This window comes from Aphelocoma coerulescens, chromosome 14 (assembly GCF_041296385.1).
Source record: "Aphelocoma coerulescens isolate FSJ_1873_10779 chromosome 14, UR_Acoe_1.0, whole genome shotgun sequence".
NCBI lineage: Eukaryota > Metazoa > Chordata > Aves > Passeriformes > Corvidae > Aphelocoma > Aphelocoma coerulescens.
In genome coordinates, this window is record NC_091028.1 from 13,770,543 (window position 1) to 13,796,243 (window position 25,701).

General features: G+C 49.9%; 1 protein-coding gene and 1 long non-coding RNA gene across 8 annotated transcripts in view; one reads left to right on the top strand and one right to left on the bottom strand.

Annotated features, from left to right (window-relative positions):
• Positions 1 to 5,353: 5,353 nt before the first annotated feature.
• LOC138118693 (uncharacterized) lies at positions 5,354 to 14,641 on the bottom strand. Its single transcript, XR_011155257.1, has 3 exons — positions 14,560 to 14,641; positions 13,186 to 13,270; positions 5,354 to 5,449 (listed from the first exon to the last, which is right to left on the bottom strand). It is a non-coding gene; the product is annotated as an uncharacterized lncRNA (long non-coding RNA).
• Positions 14,642 to 17,563: 2,922 nt separating this feature from the next.
• The window catches only part of PDGFA (platelet derived growth factor subunit A), a 37,463-nt gene continuing 29,325 nt past the window's right edge, over positions 17,564 to 25,701 (top strand). For all 7 annotated transcript variants that reach the window (XR_011155329.1, XR_011155330.1, XM_069030241.1 and 4 more), the window contains exons 1-2: positions 17,564 to 18,477; positions 19,664 to 19,760. Coding sequence is in view for 5 of the 7 variants with exons in the window: in XM_069030241.1 (XP_068886342.1) it covers positions 18,415 to 18,477; positions 19,664 to 19,760 (160 nt within the window). In the remaining 2 variants the exon portion in view is untranslated. The remainder of the gene's footprint in view (positions 18,478 to 19,663; positions 19,761 to 25,701) is intronic.

A 25,701-nucleotide genomic window follows, 5' to 3' on the forward strand; every position in this document is an offset into this window, starting at 1 on the left:
TCTAACAATTTCAAACTGTAAACAAATCCAGCCACTAGTGCACTGCACATAAATATTTACTGTGGATTATATGAAGATTAACTTCAAATGATATTTGCAACAAAGGTTTTATTTTGTGACTTGCTACCTTGAGTAATGTAAAACCTTTGGAAAGAAATATGCCTCCCACAAAGTGTGAATTTAAGGCTCGTCAGCTGTACAATAGCATCTACCAGAGCATGTACACAAGCAGAAACTGAACACAGTATTGATGACAGATGAAGGAAGGGAATAATAACAGCTACTGGTACCAAATAAAAATGCCTGGGATTCTCATAACATGGAAGGAAGGTCTTCCCTAGAAGATGTGACTTGGTGTTAGTAGCTGACACCTCACGGCTACTCACAGTTGGTTTTCCAGCTGCAGAAAAGAGCTGTGCAAGGTTTGCAAGCAAAGGGGGTTTGAGGGATGTTGTTTAGCATCCTGAGACATCATGCTCCTCAGGTGGTCAGTGGGGGTGGACCTGCCCCGGTGGCTCATGAGAAACAAGGCAGCCTTTGTGATGAAGCTGTTCCTCTTCCTGAAAATCTGGGGTTCTCATCGTACCTCCTTCACTGTACCTCCAGCCATGTGGAGAAACCTCAGAGCCACCAGATCAATGCTGCAGAGGCTGCTGCTCACCCAGTGAGGTCCCTACAACCACAGTGATTCCTGGTGAGAAGGAGAGGGCTGCATAGAGTGCCTTTTCCTTCCAAAAAAACCCAGGCCAGAGGCCACTGCTGAAGAACCACAGGCAAAAGCCAAGGCAGAGCCGTGTCTGGCAGCACACCATGCTCTGAATGGCGTGTTGCAGGGGCAGCCAGCACCAGCCCCTGTGGGGCTGTGCCCAGGGCTGTTCAGGCTGGCTGGCTCGGGTACTGCTGCTCCTTGCACAGCACTTGGTTGGGACATCGGGAATGTTGTGTCTACCAGGCCAGTGAAGGAATGCTCAGTTTACAAGACAATAGTTTTTTAGGAAGCCAGAAGAAGTTAAACAGCCTTACCAGATGGAAGATTGTCCCTTTCCACCCTTTGTATAATTAGGGCAGCTTCATACTCCTGTAAAGAGATATCTGTTTAATATAAGAGGTTTCCAAAGTTTTAGCAAGTGACTATCTGAAAAATGGCTTCTGATGTGGTTTATGTTCTTTTTGATAGATTTAGGTTATGGGAATGTTGGTTACAGAGGCAGTGAGTGATTCATGCTGAAACCATCCGGGTGCCGTCTGATCCACGCTGTCCACCCAAAGGTAAAGGGAGGCTGCAGCCTGTGCTGTGTTAATGCCTGCAGTTTGAGCTGTTCAGTGTAAGTTATAATTGCAGAAAAATTACTGCAGCAGAGAAGAAGAAAGGTTTGTGTTTTGCAGAGAGAAGTAATCCTTCCCAGAGCAACATTTCCATAGCGAGCTGGGGTCTGACAGCAATGCCTCAGGACCTCAAACTGCTGTGCTCCGTGTAAGGAGTTGTACTGGCACCTTAGGAAAAGCAGGTCTCCCTGGAGAGTCTCTGGCTGCTGCTTGTCAAGCACAAAACAACACAGACTGGAGCTGATTGCTCTGTGCTACTGCCCACCTTGGAGTGGTCTTGGAAAACATCATTTCCCCCCTGGCTGTGGGTTTGTCTCAGCAGTACTTGCAGGATCCAGCCCTTGAGCAGATGGGGGAGAAAAGCAGGGGGAGAAATAGCATTCTCCTCTACGATTTTTGTCCTACAGTCAAGCATTTGTAAATCCTGTCTCCATCTGAAGAACATCAAAACAACTAAAGGGGCAGAGGGTGGGCTCTCAAAAACCTCAAAGGGGAGCTGCCCTGCAGCCCAAATGTGCTCCCTGCAGCCCATCTCCCATCACAGACCCTTTTAGCCTGGCTGGGGCTTGGCCTTGATGCTGCCCAGGCTGCCAGCTGAAAAACCACTCCCAGAAGAATCTCAGCGCCACAACAGGAGGGCGGGCACTGAGCATGGAAAATTGGGTGGACAAAGCCAGGGGGTGCCCCATTGGGCAGCAGTGCAGTGGTCACTGCCATCCAGCTGCTTTGCAGCACATCTCTGTGCTGCCTCCTGTCACCAAGGCATGAATGGTGGGAAGCAGGGATACTCCTCATCAAAATTAATGGATTCCCATTGCACTTGCGTAACTTCTCCAGGACTTGTGTGAGAGCAGGGCGAGGCCACAAGCCAAGAGCTTTGCAGCATCACATACCTTTGTTGCCATGTAATAAGCAGAAGACTTGAGGATACTAGTTTTGTTTGCAGGTTTTCCCCCTCTACTGCTCATGTTTCAGCTGTACCTAAATCCACAAGAAACGTTTGCATCATTTTTATATCAGATTTTAGGTGAATTATAGGGGTTCCTTGGCCACTTTCTGTAATGTTACAATAAATTCCGATTCCCTGGAGCAGTGGCTTGTGGAGCCATCATGAAAGCCCCAGCAATGGGGTAGGAAGCTGTGAGCACTGGAGCCGCAGCTCCAGCCCACTGAGCCCTTTGGGTCATGCTGGACACTCACCAGGGCTGTGCTGGGCAGCCTGGAGTGGCTCCATAAGGGGCTGTGTGCCCCTCCCAGCCCCACCTCTGCCTCCTGTTTTCATAGAACCAATGGCCACACAAGGATCACCGAGTCCAGCTCCTGACCCCACACAAAACAACCCAAAAATTCCACCCTGTGCCTGGGAGCGTTCTCCAAACACTCGAACTGTGTCAGGCTTGGTGCTGTGACCACTCCCCTGGGGGGGCCTGTCCCAGTGTCCAGCCACCCTCTGTGTGACAAAGAACCTTTTCCCCATACCCACCCTAAACCTCTCCGACACAGCTTTGTGCCGCTCTGCAGCGTTTTGCTGGCCGTGTGCCTTTGGGGTTGGTTCGCACACCCCAACGCGCTGCAGATGCTTCCCGCTCTGCCTGGGAGGGAGAGCAGCTGCAGCAGGAGGAGGGACAGGAATCAGTCCCGATCCAGCAGCCCTGTTCTGTCGGTGGCCTTGGCTGAAGGCCGGCCCTCGGGATAACCGGGCACGGCCGAGGCCTCCCCGGCCCGGCGGAACGCAGGCCAAGGAGTAGCGCCAGCAGCTCCTGCCCGAGATAAGGCAGTGTGCTTTCAGCATTTATTGCCTTTATCCCCATGTATTGCCAGCCTGAATGTTTCAATTATCTTTTTCTGCCGTGGCATTTCCCTAACAAGCAGCGTTATTTTGTTGCTGCTGTTTCGGCCCGGACAGACGGGGCCTTGTTTTCCAAACATGACACACATGCATTGAAAAGCAAGCGGCCCATGGTAAAGCATATTTGGTCTGCCTTGGTGGTTTGAAAGGTTATTATCTGACCCCGCGCTCATCACCTCGGCCCCATAAATCTAGCAAAGGGGCCATTCTTAGCCCTTTAGAAATGCATCCTGTTTCCTCTGCAGTGGACTCATGATTTCATTGCTGACCCTACCGAGTAATTCCCCTAATTCATTCACTCTTAGAGTTTCTTAGAAGTCAATCCACTCCCAGGCTTGACTCTCTTGAGGCAAATTCAGCCTTGGGGCAACTTCACCCATAGCTAGGATTAACATTAGCACCAACTTTAGCCCATGAATCCTCCTTTTTGGGTCAGGCAGCATCTCAAATTGCATGTTGGCATCAGATGATTGTTTTTGAGATCTCACATAGCTCCAAGTCCTCCTCTCCGATGCTGCATGTGCTGATAACGAGCCGTGTTAGCTAATCCCCCATCAGGATTCATAATGTCAGGAGAAAAACCTGGTAGAAAAAATGTTCATCACATCTTGTTCTGCAGCACAAAAGGTCATTCTGGCTGAATAGTTTGTCAGAAAATTTCCATTTGGTGTGAAAGTTTTTCAGGGAAAATTGTGAGTTTCTCCTCTGCGACAATCAGAATATTTCAGTTTTCAATAGCTACCAACTGTCCCCTGCACCAAAGTGTAAGCTGGCATGCAAACACAAAAGACCACTTTCTCCAAAAGTGCTCTCCAGAGCTCGTCTTTTGACCCTGAGCTATCTATTATCAGCTGAAACCCCTCCAGACAGTCTCTAGACCAGCGAAGCACCCTCATGTCTCCAGCTCCCGCAGGCAGCACACAGATTTCCACAGGGCACAACCAGAGTGGTGTTAACTGGGGGAGGATTATCTGTATCTGGATTCCACGCAGTGATGTACAAAATTAGATTGTTAAAGGGAAGAAAAGCAGAACTATAAACTGATGAGAGCTTGCCTTATGTTGCTGCCAAATATGATCCTTTTGCATTAAGAGATTAACCTAAAAAAGTTCTGGCCTCTGCTTTTTAATCCATTTTACATCCCACCCATCATTACAGGCGAGGCTGCTGGCAGACCTGGAGGTGTGTCTGAAGCAATGGGACCAGTGAATGTCCTCAGAAGAGGATGTGTGTCATGTGGGATCCTGGAAAAACTCCTCACCTTTCCACTGAGCAGGGTGTGATGGAGACAGAGTGCTGGCATGAGAGAGGATGGATCTGAGCTGATTTCAGCCCAGGCAGCAGGTGGGGAAGGAAAGACAGTTGATACAAGGCAGGAGGCTGCTGCACCGCTGTGCCCAGCGAGGGATGTGCTTCAGCCTGAGCAAAGCCACAGGCTGCCCATCACCTAGGATGTGTGGGAGCATCCCAGGGGAGCCCCAGGAGAGACCTGTCCATGCACCATGCAACACACCCCCTGAACACAGCCTTACAACAGCCTCTGGCAGCCAACATGCTTCATTTTACCAACAGAAAAACACTCACAACCTCAGTTCCCAGGAGCGCATGATTAAAGGAATGTCTTTTGGCCAAAGGCTGGGAATGGATCAAATCTGTGCATTTGCCAGGTCTGCTGGGTGCTGGGCAGGTGAGGGGAGGGAGGGCTCACTGCAGAACAGGGTTCGCCTGGAGCTGCTGCTAAACTAATTTTTTAACACAGCATTTTCGATTATTTCCTATCCACTTGATACACCACCAAAATAGATCCAGTTCTCCCCTGTTTTAGCCTCTGCTAAAACCCTCAGACCACATCTTCTCCTATAACAAAAAGTATGTGGAATTGGCTAAAAGAGAAACATTCCTGTTCTCACAACACTTAAAAAAAAAAATCCACTCCTTTCCTAAAGAAAAAAATAGCACTTATAAGACTTTTAAAAACTGCTTCTGTCCAGAAGGCTCCTGCGTCAGCTCAGCTTCATCCCTTTAACCATTGCAGTGCCAAGCCTCGCTGTGAATTATTAATCATCCCAAAATAGCTGCTGAGGAAAGAAAAAGGGAAGGCTCGATAACAGCAATGCATATGGCAAAATTTATTTTGATCTTACTGAAAGTCTTTAAGAAAATCTTTAAGAGGGCAGGATGAGGGAATGATGAAGCTGGAGGGATGCAGGCAGGCTGGAGCCCATGGCCTGGTGGGGGGAATGTGGGACGCCTTCGTAGACTCAGGGAGTAACCCTGAAAGGGAGGAGAGAGAGAGGGGAAACTGAGCAGCGAGCTGAACTTGCAAATGTTTCTGGCATGAAATCATGAGGGCAAATGCAGAGCTACCCGCCCACCAACACATGTGTGAAGCTGCCACTATATGGGGACAGTCCTATATATATGCTTATATGCAAAGGAGAGAATGGAGAGGGGCTGTCATGGGCTCCTCACCCCGGGGGAGAAGGCTCCTGGCCCCGCTGCACAATCCCAGTGCTGTGCAATGGCAGAGGCTAAAGGGCACCAAGGCTCTTGGGATGAAAGCTGGGTAAAGGCCCTGTTTTACAGCAGTGCAGTGACTCCAGAAAGGTGCCCAGCCCCTGTGGACAGGGACTGTGTGTGGGTGCTCTATGCCCAGCCTGGGGTGTCCCTGTCCCTACAGTGCTGCTGCTCTGTGCCCAGCCTGGGGTGTCCCTGTCCTTGCAGTGCTGCTGCTCTGTGCCCAGCCTGGGGTGTCCCTGTCCCTGCAGTGCTGCTGCTCTGTGCCCAGCCTGGGGTGTCCCTGTCCCTGCAGTGCTGCTGCTCTGTGCCCAGCCTGGGGTGTCCCTGTCCCTGCAGTGCTGCTGCTCTGTGCCCAGCCTGGGGTGTCCCTGTCCCTGCAGTGCTGCTGCTCTGTGCCCAGCCTGGGGTGTCCCTGTCCCTACAGTGCTGCTGCTCTGTGCCCAGCCTGGGGTGACCCTGTCCCTACAGTGCTGGCAGGAGCAGAGCTGAACAGACTCCGCGCCTCGGTTGCGGGGGAGTGTTGGGAAAACCGCACCCAAGCAGAACTGCCGGAGAGAGAAGGACATTTTGTTGTGAAGGGGTTTTTCTTCTTCTCAGATTTTTTTTTTTCCAAGCTGCATTTCTTTGAGAGGCTTTGTGGACAGTGTGGGCAGAGCCATGTGGAAGGAATTTAAAGGGAGAAGCCAGCTCAGGGTCACGGCCCGATACGCAAATATAAACCAAACAGTTGTGGATAGTACGCAGCAGCTCCCCAGGGCCAACACGGGGCTGTGGACACATGGGATGGGACCAGCTCTCAGGGGTGCAGAGAGCAGCACTGGCTGGCTGTGGGCATCCCACAGCCAGGAGCACTGGGGGATACCTGGGTAGGCAAAACAAGGACCACAGGATGAGAACGAGCCGCACAGGGTGGCAAGGCAGGACAGGAACCCATGTAACAAGGAGTCCCTTTGGAGCACAAGCCTGAGGAGGAGCTTCTGAGGCAGCTGGAGGGTTCAGCCTGGAGAAAAGGACCTTTTTGCTCTATACAACTACTTGAAAGGAGGTTGTAGCCAGGAGAGGGTCAATCTTTTCTCCAGCAATTGATAGGACAAGAGAAAATGGCTTCGAGCTCTGCCAGGGGAGGTTTAGATTGGATATTAGGATACATTTCTTCACCAAAAGGGTTGTTAAGCATTAGAACAGGCTGCCCAGGGCAGTGGTGGAGTCACTGTCCCTGGGGGGATTTAAAAGACATGTAGGTGTGGCCCCTGGGGACACCATCTAGCTGTGACCTCGGCAGTGCTGACTTAATAGTTAGACTTGATGATCTTAGAGGTATTTTCCAACCTAAATGACTCTATGGTTCTAACAAGCCTGACTGAGCTGATTTGGTCTTGGCCCTTAAGCTATGGACAGAGTTCCTGGGCAGCTTTCCAGCAGGGGCAAGGGGAATCTGTGAGAGAGCAGCTGAGTGAACATGGGCTGAGGACAGACAACATCCACACCACAAAGCCTTGCAAGGAAGAACAGTTGTTTGCTCTGTTGCCTTCACATACAGTTGAAGACTACCGCTAAGGGGTCTGATGCCCAACCAGACTATTATGGCTCTAGTAAATGAAACCTGGGAGGCTGGATTGCTCTAGTCCCGCTCTGTAATGACCTTAGTGCCATTTCAGAGTCACCTCTTCTCTGGCACCTGCTTCTTTCCAATTCCTGCACAGTGAGGTTAGAAAATAACCATCAGCGGGAAGGAAGGCTGTGCTGCAAGAAATTGTAGCTTAGTTTAGTAAGGCTTTTGGCTCCTGTGTGCATGGCCAGATTTTGGTCTCACACTGTTTTGATCTTAGGGATGCTCCAGACACAAATTCTTACTTGCTTCTTATTCTTTTATTGACATTTTGACAAAGGTCTCTCACCTCTGAGGAGTCCCTCACCAGGTACACATGGGATCAGTCAGACTTCTGAGACTGCATAATTACAGTTTTCATGAGACTTAGCCATGAGGCAATTTTAAAAATCGCTTGAAAGATAATTTAGGAGAGAAGGAAATGTCTTCCCTGTGGAAGCTGGCCAGGTGGGCAGTGCTGCAATTAGAATTTCCCTTGCCACAGATGGTGCACAAGCATTGCTGGGGACTGCATCATCCATGTGCAGTAGGTGACATTTCCTCTGTTTTAAGGGACCCTCACACACCCCCTCAGGCCTCCCAGCCAAAGCAGGAGATGTTTATAAGGGAAGTTTTTCTGTCATGACACTACGTACACTAGAAATTGGACTGAGCCCGTGAAGTTCACTGTGGATCAGAGCTGCATTTTGGAGCAGTGATCTCGAGGTTACAGACTCCATCAATCTCTTGAGCCATCTGGCTCCTTATCACTATTTTATTTTTCTCAACTGCTGCGAATGCAGAGGCCCTGCTGTGGTGTGATGGCATTTTGAATTGAATCGACAGCCAATTTGGATTGAGCAACCATGAAACAAAGAAACAAAACCCTCCCAGCAAAAGGTGTCTGATGACACTTATGGAGTAGGTGGCTCAGGGCCTTCAGGGGAAATTCCAGATGGACAGAAAGTAGCAGTGATACAGCAAATCTTTAAAAAGGGTGGGACAGGGAGCACGTGGTGAACCACCAGAGGAGCTGTGGTTATGAGATCAGATGGATGGCCTGGGGAAAGTCAGAGGAGATGTGTGGAAAACCAGTGGGCAGCTCAAAGTATGATGCCGAGATAAGCATGAGATGGGAAAGGGTGTGGTAAGACAAACTCCAAAGGATATGCTCCTAAATGCTTGCTTAACACCAGGAAAAGAAGCAGGTCTATCCTAATGATGTCGAGAGAATACTCCATGCCCTGGGTTAGTCATGTCCTAAGTGCTGGGCTGAATCTGGGCTGTGTTTGACCCTCCTGCTCCATCCCTCAGGAAGCCAGGATTGAGCAAGACCACACATCACACCGAACACCTCCGGAGGGAAGTGATTAAGCCATGAATAAGAGATCCACCAGCTGTTGTGCTTTGTGTGTGTGCATGCACCATGGAACTACTGCAAAAAAGCTAAACCTAGGGCCAAGAGAGCCTGGGACCAAAGGTGAGACCTCCATGAAGGACCATGACAACAACTACACGACTAAAAGCATGAGCAATGGAAACAGACACCATGCTGGCATGGATGTTTGAATTTGGCATCTTAATTCTAAACAAAGGAGGATAGAAGAGTATTTTTCAAATCCTCCTCATTAAGTAATGCTCTGAACTCCCCTTTCAGTGGGAGTTACACACACACACATCTTTGGTGCCCTTGGAAATTTCAACCTAACTTTGGTGTCAGGTCTACGGGGGATTTTTGTAGAAGTCTATGATAGCTGGCTCCAGAATCAGCCCTCCCTTGTTTCTGAACAGCTTTTATGCCTGGCCACAACATAGTTTAAAATACTTGATAATTACAACAGAAGACTAATCCCCAAAGACTGCTACCACTGGCTTCTGTAGAAACAGGCTTTTACACTAAGGGTACATATTTTCCCCAGTGGCTTTGGACTTGGACTCGCTGTCTGCCCTGAGAGTAGAAATTGAGCAGGCCTGAGCTGGCCTTTTTCACTTCCACAGCAGCTACTGTGGGCATCCAGAGTTGAAATGGTGGCATCCCCTTCCAGCAGCCCCCATGGCACTGCCCCCAGACTCCAGACATGCACTGGCTGGAGGAGTATCCAACCACTCCGGGGCTGCTGGAAGTGTGTAAGAGCAGTTGGGGTTGGCTGGCTGCAGCTTTCCTTCTCCCTGGCATCCACAGAAACTGAAATGAGGCAGGAAAGACATGGCAAAAGATGGAGAAAATAAAGAGATGGAGGGAATCTGAAAACCACAAACTGGGGAAAAGATGGGCAGGAACAAGGAAAAATGCAGTGAGAGGAAGAAAGAAAGAAAAAGTCACAGCAAAAGAAGCACAGCAGTAACCCCTGAGATAGAAACAGAAGCAGTTTGAGGTTTGTATGCATTGTGGCTGGGCTCTTGCCCGTGGTATTTAACTTCACAAACTAACCCAGCCATTATGCACCGAGGGATCGTTAGTGCAGCAGATGCAGCCAGACATACGTAGGAGTGTGTTAATATAAGGCCTGATGTAAAAAACACCTGCTAGCTTGGCAGGGTGTCTCAAGAAAGATACTTGTGGCTCGTGTGAGGGTGCAGTATTTACAAAGGTATCTGCTGCTTTCCCATCACATCATGTGCAATTCCCATTTGCGTTTACTGGGAGCTTTGCACAGTGACAGTGTAACAGAGACTCCAGGCTGAAGTTGGATGGAGCTGGTCCCATTTACACTAAAAGGGAAGCTGAGCTTAAATGTTCTTCTTTTTCTCTCTTTTTTTTTTTTTTTTTTCCATCCAAAATATTTAGGACATGGAGAGGAATTCTCTCTCTACAATACCTAGGCTCCAGGGCTGCCTTGTTTACAAAGGCTTAAGCTTTTATAAGCCTGAAGGAATTGCACTGCTGCCATGCAAGGGGAAGAGGCACTTTGGGAAGATTACAACAATGTGGCTGTGTTGTCCCAATCCCTGATGCTGCTGAAGTGGATGTGTGCCATTACTGAAGTCTTAGAAGGGCTGGCACACTGTCCCAGGATGAGATTCTCTTGCAAACCAAAGATGGGGCTGGTACCAGGCAATTAGGCAGCAGTACAGTGCCAGGCTGCTTCCAGGAGCATCCCAGGGATGGAGGGCTCTGGCTCACATGCAGAGTGCAGACAGCTGCAGTGGTTTAAGATGTTCCCCCACAGCTGTGTGTCCTGCTCTCAGTGGGAGGCTGCCTGCGAGCAGGGCTGACGGAATGGGAGGGATGCCTGTGCCTCAGCTGTCCCAGCTCAGGGCCCAGGGGACACATGGAGAGCACAGATGGAGAGCTGGAGCGGCTGCAGCGTGGGCATCTCCAACACGAACTGGGGAGGCACCTCTGGCACAGATGCAAAGTGTGATGAAGGAAATACCATAATGGTCCCTCGAAAACTAATTATAGCTCATTTGCTAGGGCCCTCAGCAAACAGGTTTATTCTCTGCTTCCTCATTGTTCCATGAGATTTCTTTCCCAAGATTTGCTCACTTTTGCCTCTCTCCTTGCCCAGCTGTCCTTACTGGAGCTCTGGTGTCTCCCACTTCCCACCTCTCCACAAGGTGCACACACCGGAAAGCCTCTGGGACCATGGGAGCTGGTGGTGGACAGCCAGCACAACAACCAGCCCCAGCAGTGAGCTGAGACACAAAGCAAGGATGCAGGGAAAGCTGCTTTTATGTCCTGTCTCTTGCCTTTCTTCTTGGCATTTTAAATCTTTCCTGCTCACCTTTCTCTTTCCAGATTTTTTTCCAGCCCCAAATAACTGCAGCAACACAACCCACTGCCTCGCATTTCATTCTCAGTCTCGCAGTCGCCACTTTATTTTGCCTTTTCCCAGTTTCATGAAAGAACGCAGTCGCATGAATAACAGGATTATTTATCATCCTCTCTCTCCCCTTCCAGGATGACTCGCTGTTTATGGAAAGCACTCGAGTGCAGGAGAGATTGTGCTACAGTTAAACAGACAGTGCTTAAAGGGCCATTGCCTGCTCTCTGCTTTAACGCTGTACTCCTCACTGACTTCCAAGAAAGGAGGAGTTCTGTATCCCAGTTGATGGGAATGGCATCACTGTTGAAAGGTAAACAAATGGTACATCCAATAGGAGGGAGAAGATGGTTGGACTCAGTGATCTTAGAGGTTTTTTCCAACCTAAATGATTCTACAATTCTATGGTTCTGCACTTCACTTTTTGCAAAAACCAAGAATTCGGTTCTGGTGTAAATGGGTATGTGGTCCCTTTCTAGCCCAGCAGTGTACCAGGGACATGCTCCCAGGGCCCATGTGATGGTGGCTAGCAGGTGACAGACCAAGTTAAGACATCTCCATGTGACACAGCCAAATGATGTGACCAGAGGTGCTTCTCAGAGGTCTGCTGGACCTGGAATGTAGCAGGGCAATGATAACACTTGTCCTGAGGTGGTGAGAAAAGGGCTTTGGAAATGGTTGCTCCCAGCTTCTCACCTGCAGTTTGGCCACAGCCCCATGGCAGGTTCTCTGCATCCTCTCTGCATTTCTGATTACTGATGTGCCCCGTGCCTATGGAGGATCTTTATCGGCTCTCAGGGAGAAATCACCTAAGCACACAGTGTTGAGAATTTTCAGCTGGAAAGCACTGAATTCCCCAGGAATTTCTGCCAGGAACAGATGCCATCACATGGGTTGCCTGCTCTGGTCCGACCACCACTGTCAGCAGGTCTGTGGGTACCAGTGTGTCTCAAAAGGATAGAAGTGTTCATGGAGGGAGGGTGGGTTTGGAGACTCAGTGCAGGCTCCAGGAAGCCCTTCTGGAGAGATGCTGCACTGGGCTGGGGACTTCAGGCATGATCCTTGAATGATGTGCAGCCACTGAGGACCAGGCTGCTGTAGGTGTAAGAAAATTAAAAGAAAAATGCACAGAACTCTACACTGGAGTTTCTGTTAAAAAAAAAAAAAAAAAGAACAAGCAAACCAATCACCAAAACTTTACTTGCTCTTCTTCTTCCCTTATATTAACTAGGTTTCTGTGACAAAAAGGGTCAGAAATTCAATTAGGAAGCTTCACAGCCATTACAAACATTTGCAGTTCAAAGTTAGCAATTCCACTACAGCAGCCTCCAAATCTCCCACGTCCTTTAGGTACTGCTGGATCCTGCAGTCTCTGGTGTGCTTGGAGTTGAAAATGTGTGTATCATTCTCGTGAGTTTTTATTGTAAGGGAGGGAATCTCACAGGACAAATGTGTAATGTTGTAAGAGCAACAAGGTTGCATGGATACAAGAACACAAACGGGGCGGCTCGCACTTTGAGAATACAAATTCTTCGGGAAGAACAACTATCTCACTGTGTTTGGATGGAGCTTAATAAAACTGACTGCTCCAAGCTAGGCCTCTACAGGCCTCCAAGCTACAAACAATGAAGAATAATATCACAGTTTTATGGTACTTAGCATGGCTGAGTTACATCCTGGATGGTCTCCACAGAATCACTGCGACTGGCGTTGATTTGAGTCAGAGGAGAAGAGCTTTACACCCCCAGTGCTGAGGAGACATGAGCACACCACGCACAGGACCCCAGGGGCTGAGCTCTGTGTGCACTGCTCTCATTTACAGCATCTATCAGCATACCTTAAGCTGGGCTGGTACTTTTACAGTCATTCAGCTGGATGAACTACGTATTCCTGACAAAACACAGCCCATTTTTAATAGCTTTATCCACCAGGCAGAGGATATCCCGCACTCACAGCAGCTTCCTTGTCCCACAGGGGTGGGGAGCAGGGATCAGCTTCATATACCCACTAAAATAGCGGCCAGTGCTGGTATGCAAGTGCCCTAGTTTAATGCCTAAACATGGTATCTTGCCACCCAGGCTGGCAGGGCTGCCAGTTCGTGCTCCAGCCCTGAAGGTGAACTGCGTGTCACTCACCAGTGGCTCCGGCAGCAGGGAAGGTCAAACAGCCCCTCACTGTCAGCTGTGCTGCTGAACCTCCTGGGTAAGGAGCAGCTGGGCACTGGGGGAGAGAGGAGCACATTAACAAGAGCGTTACTAACTGTCTTTTGTAGCTATTCCAGCAAGCAATGTCTCCAGGGACAACTGGGTCTAACCCCCACTGAAGTCAAAAGGGCCCTTTGGGCGGAGGATCAGCCCTACAGGAACCCTGCCCTATTCATAGGAGGGCAAAACACCTCCAGAAATATTGTAGCTTTAAGTGTCAACCCACATAAGTGGATGCTGGCCATGGCCACCCTCTGTGTTTGGGGCAGGGACATCATAAAACTTTTCCACACCACTTCTGATCACTCCACTTAGCCGAAACCTTGTAGCAGATTTGCATCTCATGACTATTTAAGAAAATTATCAACCGTGAAAGCATCTGGAAAGCTACACCAACAAAAGTTTCAAAGACAACAAAGCTCAGCCAGAAGGACGGAGCCAGTGCAAGGATCCAAAAGGAAGAGCTGGAAAAGAAGGAAATCATATCTGTAGGTGTACCAGCTGGAATAATAACAGCCTTGCTTGTTCTCCTTGCAGCTTTCCTTGCTGCTCTTTACGGCTGAGATTCAAGAAAGGGAACGGCGTGTCTGCCATCAGTGCCTTCTGCATCTGTAATCCTTGCCTGCCCTGCACCCGCACCTGTGCCAGCCTCATGCCTTTCCACAGGCAGGCAGCAACCGAGCTGCAGAGCAGGAAAATTACCTCCCTCCCCATGGCAACATGCCCCTCTGAAGCTACAGGCCAAAAAAATGTTCAAAACCAGAGAGGAGCCACCCAAAGTGGGTGAACTTCCTGTCCAGCTTTCTGGATTTTATGTTCTGCACTTTTATCCTTTGTTATATGCTGTGGGGCACTGACAGAATGGTGCAGGTCCAAATTGCTGAGAGTATTTCCTATGGTCCCTTTCCAGAGCCAGGACAGCTGTGGTGGCAGGATGTATCCTGCAGAACGTGCTGAGCAGCTTTGGCCAGCCCCAAAGACACACTGCAATAAAAGCAGGCCATTCTTCCAACAAAAACCCTTATCCAAACTCATTGTTTTGTTAATTTTAATTGGATTATCTATGAGGGAAAATTCCCCGCTAAAATCACCTCTGAAAAAACTCAGGTTTCCCGAGACTCCCTCAGCAGGAATGTCATTGCAATGAAATTACTCCTCTTGCAACCTCAAGACTTGTCAGGAGGGTCAAACAAGCGTCGTTCCAACCTGAGCTCTGAAATAGATGCCCTGGGCTTCAGGTACCATTTTGGAGCCAGCCCAGTGCCCCCTGTGGCTTCAACCCCCTCCGAGCACCACAGTACCCACCTTGCTGGCCATCCCTGACTGCACTTCTCCCAGCGACCTTCCCGCAGCCCAGCACGCATCTGTGAAACGTGAGTTGGTCCTGTTACACTGCCTGGCCTGTGCTTCTAAGAACTGAGCCAGGAGAGATTTCAACAAGTTCTGTAGTGGGTGCTGCAAGCCTGACTTGGGGCACCCTGGCTTCAGGTGACTCCACCCGCAGAAAGCAGCACCGGTGACACTGAAGTGGTCTCATTTTGTGTCAAAGAGCTTCCACATCCCTTCCCCTATGCCAAGTGCTGTGCAAACCCTGGGAATCCTCCCTCTCAACACTCTGTCATGGTGTAATTCTATTATAATTCCTGACATTTGAGAGACTTAGTGCGTGCTTTAAATTAGACAAGCAATATCTTGCTTGCTGCTCTCAGATAAATAATAAAGTGCAAAACCTAATTTTCTGATGCTCTGTTCTGTGTACTGATTTCCTTTTAAACCTGTAACTACCATCCTGTCGCTCTTTCCTTGAGTGTGGCTTGTGGGTATTACATAAAAGGTGATATTTCACGTCTGGTGTACACATGTGCAATAGCTGTGCAGACTGCAGGAAGGTGCCATGCTGAAGCAAACATGCACTGGTGTTTTGTTTTTCACACAGCTGTATGTAGGGACTTAGAGGCAACAAACACAATTTTAGATCAAACAATAGACAAGGACAAAATGTGTTTTGTAAGCAGACAGACAACCTAAGTATAAAGTTGTTTGCAGAATCTGTGTGAATTTTATTTATGTTCCCTGGTCTTTGCTCTCCTCTGGGATCTTACATATTTTGCATTATTATCAAATATTTGTAATGATCCCTATAAACAGCCTAATGTTAAAAGCTACTCCAAGTGTAACTTGACCCAGAGGAAAGATGCTTATCTGAGCTCCACAATGACAGATTAAAAAAAGATGCTGATGCAGTACATCTCTTGTGAAATGAGGGAAATATAAGAAAAATCAAAACTGCATAGATTTTTTTTTCTTTTACCATAAGATAAAGCAGGAGTTATCTCTGCTGGCTTTTGCAGTGAAATACCACTAGCAAGAGGCACAAATATACAGCACTTCTGATACCAAAAGCACTAGCCAGCCAAGGAAGTAAGGAGAGGAGTAAATGCTCAGCCAGCCGGTACTGTCAGAATCTTTTTCACTGTTTAGTAATTATTTTTTTTATTACTATGACAACACAGACCATAAGAATTGCTTCTTTAACCCCAGCAAATGATAAGTGCAGATGAGACTTAAAAACTGAAGTAATCACTTTTTACTTCTGCCATGTAAAAAAGTGATGGCACTACCAGAGTGTCCTGCCCTGCTCTGCCTCCTCCTGCCCTGCATGCATGGCTCTGCTGCAGTGTGGCACTTGGGTCATTTTTTTAATATCAGGAGGCATTTGAGAATGGCTCCACACTGGCTCAGCATTTTCTGTCTTTAAAAAAAAAAAAAAAAGAAGCAGCATTCTCCTTTTTAAAGTGCTTCCAAATCTTTTACACCTCTTTTCCTTTTCTCTCTTTTCAACCCCCACCTTTTTTTTTCCCCCCTTGTGGTCCTGGAGACCACCCTGTAAGCCTACATGACATCATGAGAGAGAATTAAACGTACTTGAAAGGCCACTTCTGTTTTGGTGGGAACTTCTATGCAATTGCAAAGTGCCCATTAAAGCACAGGTTGTTTCCTAGAAGCATGTCCAAGCCAGTAGCGTGCAAACCCCTTCAGGGCTTCTAGAAAGCATTCGCTTTTGAAATGCTGAAGGAAATTCAGAGATGAAAGGATAAGTCTCCCTGGCTGTGCATTTACAGTCTATTGTCTTCCATGAAGGATAGTATCACTCCTCAGTTGTGTTATTGCAGTTAATCCACTTAAATGCTATTGGATTTTCAGATGAGCTGAATTCTTTGCATCTGCTATTAAGAACCTTTGTTTAGATGAGAAAGGGCTGTTATTTAAATCACAATGAGTTCAGGGAGATGTCAGGGTGCAGCAGGCACCTTGCGCCAATCCGCGACGGGGGAACGGGGGCAATTTCTCGCCGGGGCGGCGAGGAGGGAGGATGCGAAGAGAACGCGAGCTGCCCCCGCGGAGCGGCGGGGCCGGGTCGGGGCCGGCTGCGGGGTTCGGGAGCGGCTGCGGGGGGGCCCGGGCCGGCTGCGGAGTCCGGGTGCGGTTGCGGAGGGTCCGTGCGGGGTGCTGGCCAGGCCAGTTGCGGGGGTCCAGGGCGGGGGTCTAGGGCAATTGCAGGGAGCCGGAGCAGTTGCGAAGGCTGGGTCCGACTGCGGCGGAGCCCCGGGGCGCGGCGTCCCCGCGGCCGCGGCGGGGAGCCCCGCGCCCGCGCATGCCGCAGCCGGGTGCCGCAGGGCGGAGGGCTCCGCTGCCCCCCGCCCGCACCGCCCCCCGCCGCCCCCCGCTGCCTCTCGTGCAGTTTGGGGGTGCTTTTGTATTCCTTAAGGCTGTGCGTGTGCGTTGCCCTTCGCAATGAAGGCTGCGCTGCAACAGCAACGTTAAAACCCGCACACCACAACCCTCCGCCGCTCTGCCCCTCCCCTTCTGCAAAAGGCAAGGCTTCCCCCCGCTAAAATAGAATAACAACGATAAGAAAGCACAGACACGCGCACACACGATCGCTCCGTGGCCATGGCGATCCGCTCTGCCTTATGTAAAGGCAGAGCACACGGCCGAGCCCGCCAGGTTACACGGCGGCTGCTGCGCAGCAGCGCCCGCCCCCCGCCCGGTGCCGCAGAGGGCCGGCGGCGGGGGCTGTCCCGCTCCCCCCGGCCCCTGCCCGCCGCCGGCTCCTTGTTTTCCCCGCTCAGTGGGCAGAGCCCCTGGCCCCGGAGCAGGCGCCGCAGCTGCCGGCACCCCCACGACTTGTTGTTGGTGGGTCTGGTGCCGGGAGTACCCGGGAGGAGGGGCGGGGGCGGCGCACGGCGGGGCGGGAGCGGTATATGCTGCTCCTCGCCGGGGCCACGCTCCAGACCGGCCACCGCTCCGGAGCGAGTCCCGAGCCTCCCTCCGCCTGGAGTTGCAGTTCGTCTCCGATCCCCTTGGGATTTAAACCTTCTTGCATATATATATATATATATTTCCCCCCCCCCTTCCTCCTCCTCCTTCTCCTGTCTTTTTCTCCTGTGCAAAGTGGAGCAGGAACTGCACCAAGGCAGCCCGCGAGATCCTGCAATACTGCTCCGATTTATCCCTGCTATTATTCCTAATTAATTATTATTTTTGACCTCGCCCCAGCCGGGGAGGGAAGCGGGACCATTCTCGGCAAGAGAAACATTTCGCTCCGTATCAATAAAGATTTTTGATTTTTCCCCTCTCCAAGGAGGGGCCGGGTGGAGGGCAGGCACGGCGGGGGGGGCCGGCCCTCGGCGGAGAGCGCAGCCCCGCGGTCCCGGCGCGGCGCGGAGCGGCGGCCGCGGCGGGGGGAGGCGGCCCCAGCGCCGCCCGCGCGAGGGGGGCAGCCGCCCCAGACAGGTGATGGGCGTTTCGGCTGCGCTCCGGATCGACTCCTTGGGTTTCACTTTGGTCTGATCTAAGCAAATATGCAGAAGTACCGGCTGGTCTAGTCCTAAGAGCCAAGAGAAGCGAGCGAGAGCGGCAGAAGGGAGAGCAGCCACGCTCCCGTAGCGAGGGGAACGTACAAACAGCGGCCGCGCCGTCATTAAGCCACCGCCGCCCCGGGCAGCCCCGACCCACCCTGGATGCGGAGGACCCCCGAGCCACCCCGCTGCCTTTCCCCTGAGGGATGGTACTGAATTCCTGCGCGGCAGGAGCCGGCCTGCAGCCCCTCTCCATCAGCGTTGCCTTCCCTCCGTGTCTAAAGTGCACTAGACCGCGATGAGGACCTGGGCTTGCGTTTTGCTGATAGGTTTTGGCTACCTGTCCTTTACCTTCTCCGAGGTAGGTGAGAGCGGCTTCCTGCGCTGCCGGTCCCCGGGACACGCCGCAGCCGGGGGTCGGGGCGAGCGGCGGCGGAGGGCAGCGGGGAGGGAGCGGGCTGCTCACCTGGGCTCCGTGGGCATCCCCGCGCCCCGGCCCCGCCGGGAGCGCTGCCCTGCCCCGGGCCCTGCGCGGCCGAGCCTGGGAGCAAGTTGCCATTTCATGCATGGCAGGAGCGAAGGGGAATGACCGTGCATTCCGCGCCCGGGCTGCTGGCTGCCCTTAAGAATTAACATGTATATAATATATGTAATATATATAATAAATATATGATAAAATATCCACGCCCCGCGGGTGCCAGCGGGCTGCGGCTGTGCGGAAGCCGAGGGTGCGCGTAGCCGGGCCGCCCCCGCGGCGCCCAGCGCTGCACACCGCGGCCGCGGGCACCGCTAGTGCAGCGGGCAGAACTTGGGTGAATCCCCCGCGCCCCAAAATGCCCCTCCCCGGTTTGTGAAGCTCTCCCGGAGCACTCGGGAGCTCTCCCGCCCGTCCGCCCGCAGGGGACGGAGGGGGCGCGGAGCCGCGTCCCGGGGTTGCTACAGGTGGCCCCGGTCGGGGCGAGCGCGGTGCTCGGCGCTGCACAGCGGCTGTAACTTTTCCCGGGACCCGGTCTGCTTGGCACTGGGAGCCGCGACGTGGGCGCTGGTAGGGTGGCGGCGCCCCGTGGGACGGGGCTCTCCTCCTCCTCCTCCTCCTGCCCGGGTCGGGGGAGCCCTCGCCCGCGGGGGACTTGGCGCCCGCCCGGGCGAACTTCGGCAGCCGCTGCCCGGGGTGGGTTCCAGGCGCCGAGCGGGGCTCGGGGGCTCGGCGCTGCCGGGCACACGCTGCCGGGTACACGCTGCCAGGCGGGGCCGTGCGGAGCTGCCGCCCCGCGGAGCCGTGGCGCAGTCGGGCGGGCGGCGCGCAGCCCCCGCGGGCGCGCAGGCGGGGGCGGCGGGAGCGCTCCGGCGCCCCGCGGAGCGCTGTGGAGGGGGGGGGGGGGGGGGGAGGTGTGTACGTGGATTTTCCCCCTGCTTCATCCCAACATGTCCCGCAAACACCCCGCACCCTCTCCGGCAAGCCCAGAGCCGCGGCGCGCCGCATGCCCGGCGCTGCGGGCGCGCTTGGCGGGACTGCGCGGTGACCCGCGGTGTGTGTGTCTTTGAAGGAGGCCGAGATCCCGCAGGAGCTCATCGAGCGGCTGGCGCACAGCGAGATCCACAGCATCCGCGACTTGCAGCGCCTCCTGGAGATTGACTCCGTAGGTAAATTAGTCCCGTCCTCCTTCCTTCCGCGCCGTCGGCCGCCGCCGCCCCGGGGGGAGGCCGCGCACGCCCCGCGCTGCCCGCACGCCGCTCCGCACCTCGCCCGAGACACCTGTGCGGGGACCGGCCCCCACAGCCAGGCGACCCTGGGCTGTGTGTCACAGGGAGGCGGCGGCCAAGGGGTCGATCGGGAATTAAAACTTCTTGGGGTTCAGGGTGCAGAGGGACCTTGTGACCCCCCGTGTTTTCAGAGCTCTCTCTGTCTCGCAGCGGAGAAGAATTGCCATAAGGTTTGTTGTTGGTCTTGCATTGCTCTGTTATCTTTAAACTACTGTCCTAGAGGTATTTAAAATATTTGAAACAATATTTATGAATGAAGTAATGTCTCTTCAAGCGCTGGGCTTTATTAAAAGGAAAATAAACTGTCCGTGCTGATTTTAAACAGGAACCTGCATATGAAGCTTACCCTCAAAAATACACTCTTTTTTTTTTCCCAAAAGAAAATAGTGCAGGGTTATTTTCTGCATCATTAGGCATGCAAATGGGTGTAGTGAGAACGTGCATTTTAACAGATCGTTGCAGCAGTAAATCAGATCTAGAAGCATGGTATTGCTGGGTTCCTTATCATTTGGTTTCACTTGATGCAACTTTGTTCCTGGTGATTTTTTCCCTCAGTTGAGAGAGAATAAACCCGGCACCTTTGATGTGCCCAGGGGAAGCCTGCATCTTGCTGAAGCACAAACATGGAGAAAAATGAATGAGTTCTTGCTTGCATTGGTACTGGGCCATCTCCTTTTAAACCATATGCTGTGTATTTTTGTAAAGTCTATGCCAGGTTCAATCACCTTCATTCAGAGTTGCAGGATCCTTCTAGAGTTTAACTCACTGCTTTTTGTACAGTGCTTATTAATGAGCAGGAATGCACTAGGAACCTATTTTACAGTCATAGCTTTCAATTTTCATGTGATTAGGGAGCAAATGTTTTCCCATTATACTGAAAATGGGAGTATTTCTGTCTTGCACAGGACTTTACCATAGAGGCTAATTACTAATTACCAGATTGGCATCAGTTTAATATTTTTGGAGAGCAGTACTTCATCACTGTTGTTTATCACAGCAATTAGAGAAACTTTCACAACAGGGAAGGGGTATGCAGTTCATATTTCCCCACTGAAGGCTCTTTTGGACCAGACAAGTGCACTACTGCTAAAATCTTTTTCTCAGTGAACTCAGTGGAGTTGGCTGCTGTTGCAGAAGGGCTGGATCTGAGTGCTAGCATTTTAAAATAGTGCATTCTGCTCCTGCCTTTGATTCAGGGTTCTGTAGCTACCAGAATACATTATTTTTTCAAATACCTCAGCGTAACAAGCACATGCTTCATTTTTAAATACCACTTAGAAGGAGAGCAAAAGTTCACGTGGCTCCGTTGCAAGAGAATCAGGCAGACAAGTGAGGCAACGGCAGGAGCTGAATAAATGGGTAAATGTAGCAGAGAAATTAATTTATTTCAGAAAATAATTACTTACCTCGTGGCAAATATTAACTGGAGGATGCAAGACCAAAAATAGAAAAGGTCAGCCACAAGTTTACCCATTTCATTTTGCTGTTTTCTTGCAATTTGTCAGTTTAGAAACCATTAGAGAAACAAGAGACATAAATATTTTACTATCTCACTATGAAACAGTAATTCCTTAAGACGTGAACTCAAACAATATTAAAAAATAAAACCAAAATATTCAGCCTTTCACCCGGTTCTTGCTTGTGTGAGTGCTGCTTTTGCCCGTGTGCTAAGCTGTACTCTGAGCTGCTCAGGCAGGGTTGAGTTTTCATGGAGTAGCCTGTCTTTACTACCCATATTTGCTTTTCCTGGGCACAGTCCTGCAGGCTTTACTGTCATGAGTAATTCTTACTAAAGGCTTATCAGAGTGACTAATCGAGTATTGAAATTGCCGTGCTTTCCTCAGTAAACAGGATCGGGCCTGTTTACTATATTTAGTATTAGCTTGAATTAGCAAATCAAGTGCTTTCTCGTTGTCCCTGGTAAGGTGATATTTCTGAAATGTATTTCCTTAGGGCTGCGATTGCCTTTAGGGAACAGCCAGTTCAGTGAGGGCTTGTACAGTGGTATATTTCTCTTTTATAGCATGTACTCGTTTTCAGCTGAGGCTCAGAACAAAATCACTCCAGTGACTGTTCTCTCCCTCGTTTTAGTGCATGGTATTGCCAGTCCTTCTGCATGTGAGTAGCCCTGTGTAAACTCAGTGGGTGGACTTGAGAATTAAGAATGATCTTGTAGGCTAAGAGTTTGCAGGATCAGGCATGCATGAAGAAAATGTCTGATATTCCTGAGTAACAAGGCGGAATCTGTGGAAAATGAAGGAAGAACAGTAATTTTTTCTCCTGCAATGCAAAACACATATTTTTAATTGGAAAAGTAAGTTTTGTAAGTCAGAGTGGGCAGGTTTTTCTTCTATTCTGACAGATTTGGTCTCTATATTGTAGCACAGAGATGACTGATAACCCCCTTCATAAAATTAGAAACCACACCCCCAGACCATCTGGCATATTACTTAAAGAAAAACACTACCCAACATGGAGCTTATCATTGTATTCAAAAAAGAAAATCCAGGCCAGTTTGTCAGAGCCCAGTGCTGCATGTCCGACTCGGAGGGTAAAGGCAGCATGAAAATTCTCTATCAGGAAATAGGGTCTTGTATGAATTTGCTGCGACTGGGATCCAGAGGCAGTGACAGAATTGCCTTGGCATGATGGAGAGCAGAGTGTGACCCTGTTTAATGGAGAAAGCATGCACAGTCCCAGGAAGTAGGCAGCTCTAGTGTGCAGAGTACAGTTTTACTATGAGCAGACTAAATCCCCAGAACGGGGCATTTCCTCCGCTCTGCCTGTGAAGTTCTCTTTGGCTCAGCAGCGTGGTTTTTCTCCTCGTGCTTCACCTCTCCCATCTGTCCTGTGGGAGGTAGAGTTCATTTCATCACCTATTATGTTTGCCTCCTGCTGGGAACAGATTTTCCCCAAGTCATCTGCCTGCATGGGGAAAGGCAGGGCTGAGTGTGCCTCTTTGCACGGGTTAAGGGCATCCACCAGGGTCACCTTAGGCCATGTGAATTTAACGGCCTGTGATTAAGAACTAGCAGAGCAGCTTTTGTTAAGTGGAGAAATGTTCTAAATTAACTGTGTACTTCCATGGAAAAAGTGTTAGGCTGCTGCAGAGCTCAGTCTTTTGGAAAATGTGCTGTTGACTTTGCGGGTTTTGGTGTGGTGCTCAAATGTTACAGTGCAATGTTTTGGCTTCCCTTGCCTGTCTTACACATCATGAGAGGCATCTTCCATGTGTGGCCCGTGTTTTTCCTGAGACAGATGAGGGAGTACTCCTCCTCCTTTACAGCTGGTTGATCACACCTAGGTAAAGGAAAAAAACCCCAAAACCTAAACAAAATGGGATCTTGCAGGCTGCAACTTATATTTCCTTTAACAGATCAAAGTTGAAAACTTAATGACATCTATCTCTGCAGTTGGATGTCAGAAGAGCAGATTTTGCATCAGCCAAAAAGAAGATCAAAAAACCAGACTGATGTTGCCGTGGGCTTTTTGGCTCTAGGACTGATTTGTAAGACAGACCATTTCAGTTTATTGTACCTTACATTGAATTCCTGAAAAAACTGAGATTATAAGAATTTCCTAAACTGCTGCTGTTGGTACTAGAAGTCTTGGATCTGTACTTTCTGGATGCACATCAAAATGACATCTACAAGGGTTTGCATTAACACTGCATGTGTTGAGGATTGTACCTCACATAAAATAGTTTGGGAAGAAGATGGAAATGCAAAAGTATAAATTGATAAAGTAGCAGTAAACTTAGGATGCTTTCCACCTGCTTCTTGAGTGAAAAGAGTAATCATGTATTGGCAGAATGTCACAGGAACTCCATGATTTATATTCCTCGACCCAGTGGAAAATTGCCAATCTGACAAAAAAGAACAATTTCAGCTACACTAATGGATTGACCAAGGCTTATTGCAAGAGTTTTTATGCCCGTCATTGATATGTTGTCACTACATAAAAGATTACAGAGAAATTTCTTGATCAGCTGCCATGAAAACATTTTTTTATTATTAAAATGTTAAAAAAGAGAGCTGCACTAATCTGGCTGTGTGCAGCATCCTCCATCTTCCCTTGGTGACGAGCAGTGTTTGAGTTCTAAACTAAGAACCACCCATTTCTAAGCTTTCTGCTCTGAGCCTCATTTTGTGAGGTGCTAAGCACCCATAAACTCCCATTTCCTTTGCTAAGAGCTTTTCCTCACCCTGCAATTAAATCAGTACGTTGGGGGAAAAACTGATACAAATTAAGTATCAGCCTTCCTTAAAGTTAAACTAGAGAATGTTTTTTCTAACATCGTGGTTTTAATGAAATAAAAGGAGGTCTTCTGGCTACACATTCAGAGCCGAGTGTGAGTTTCAAAGCTGACTTGGTGATTTTTTGCTTGGGCAAGACTCCTGTTGACTTAAACACTGCTTGAAGTGCGATGATTTTCCCATTGACTTAACTGGGAAATGGAATTCCTTCCAAATGCCTGTGGGGATCAGGGGGACACTAAGTGCTTGTAGCATTGTGGTGTCTTCTGGCTCCAGCCGTGTGCCCCATGATTCTGTTTATTAGACCCAACATGGATGATGTGTCGATAGAAATAATACAGTTTGTGTTAGATAACGCTCTGAGGTTTGCCTGGAACTTGTTCTGCTGTCTGCTGAGCGAGCTGTGCAGATCTCTTTTTGTAACCCTCACAGAGAGACGTGGGCTTAGGAACTGCTATACATGCTTGAGACAATGCAGTGAGACAGTGAGCTACAGGATAAGCCAGAGGCCTCCTTCACCTTAGAAATCATCTTACAAGCAACACATGCTCCTCGAGGTGTCATTTTGCTTTATAAACATGGTGATGGAGAATGGCTAAGTGCAGCTGAATTGAGCAGTTATATGTAAGCACATGGCTTAACATATTGGTTAGCTGATCATACCAGTCCTTTGGTTCTTACCAGCTTCTTTAAACGAGGCAGTGAGGGATCCTTCGTGCTAGGAGGGAGCTGTGCCAGCCCTGCTGAGTGTGGGATTAGGAGCTGTGGCCCAGCCCTGCCGTAGTGCTGGCAGCACGGACGGCTTCCCTTTCCAGCCTGACGCCTGTGCCCACCAAGCAGTTCGGATTAGAGGCATTACTTTTGTGTTTAATCTCCTTTTAAACACTGTTTGCTTGTGGATGGAGATGCTGCTTGCACTGAGCCTAGCTTGGATCTTGGGCTGAGCAGAATTCGTGCTGCTTTCTTTTGAGTATCACTTCATTGCCTCAAATTGAGGGAGAGGTTGTGACAACTCGAAGCTGCCAAAAAGGAGGTCAGTATTAAGGTGTTGGGTGGCTGAGTGCTAGGAAACAGAAGAGGGCTGGAGGCACATCAGAACGGATCCTCATTTTGCATAACACCATTTGGGATCAGGTGGATGGCCTGGTGCCATTGGAATGGGATGTGGGAGACCTGGCTCCACTCCCCAGCTCAGTTGCAAACTTCCTGTGGGATCTCTGGCAAGCCATTTTATTTATACCACTGATGAGTTTTCTGGAGTATGGGGTGCAATAAAAGCAGAAATAAAACCCTTTAGTCATTGCTGTTACATGACAGGACTGGGACTGCAAATAAGGCCCAGTACCAGCTAATTAGTCAGGTTCCAAAATTTCCCATTGAAATCTATAGGAAACAAGCACCATACATAGGAACTAGGAGCCAATTTGTTTGGGTAAATTGAGACTGTGGATTTCACGATGACTAATTTCATACAAGGGTCTGTTCAGCTGATAAGGAGAATAGGCAGGACCAGTGGGTGATCCTGGCACTACCTCTTGGACCTCCCATTTTATCTTCTCTTAGCT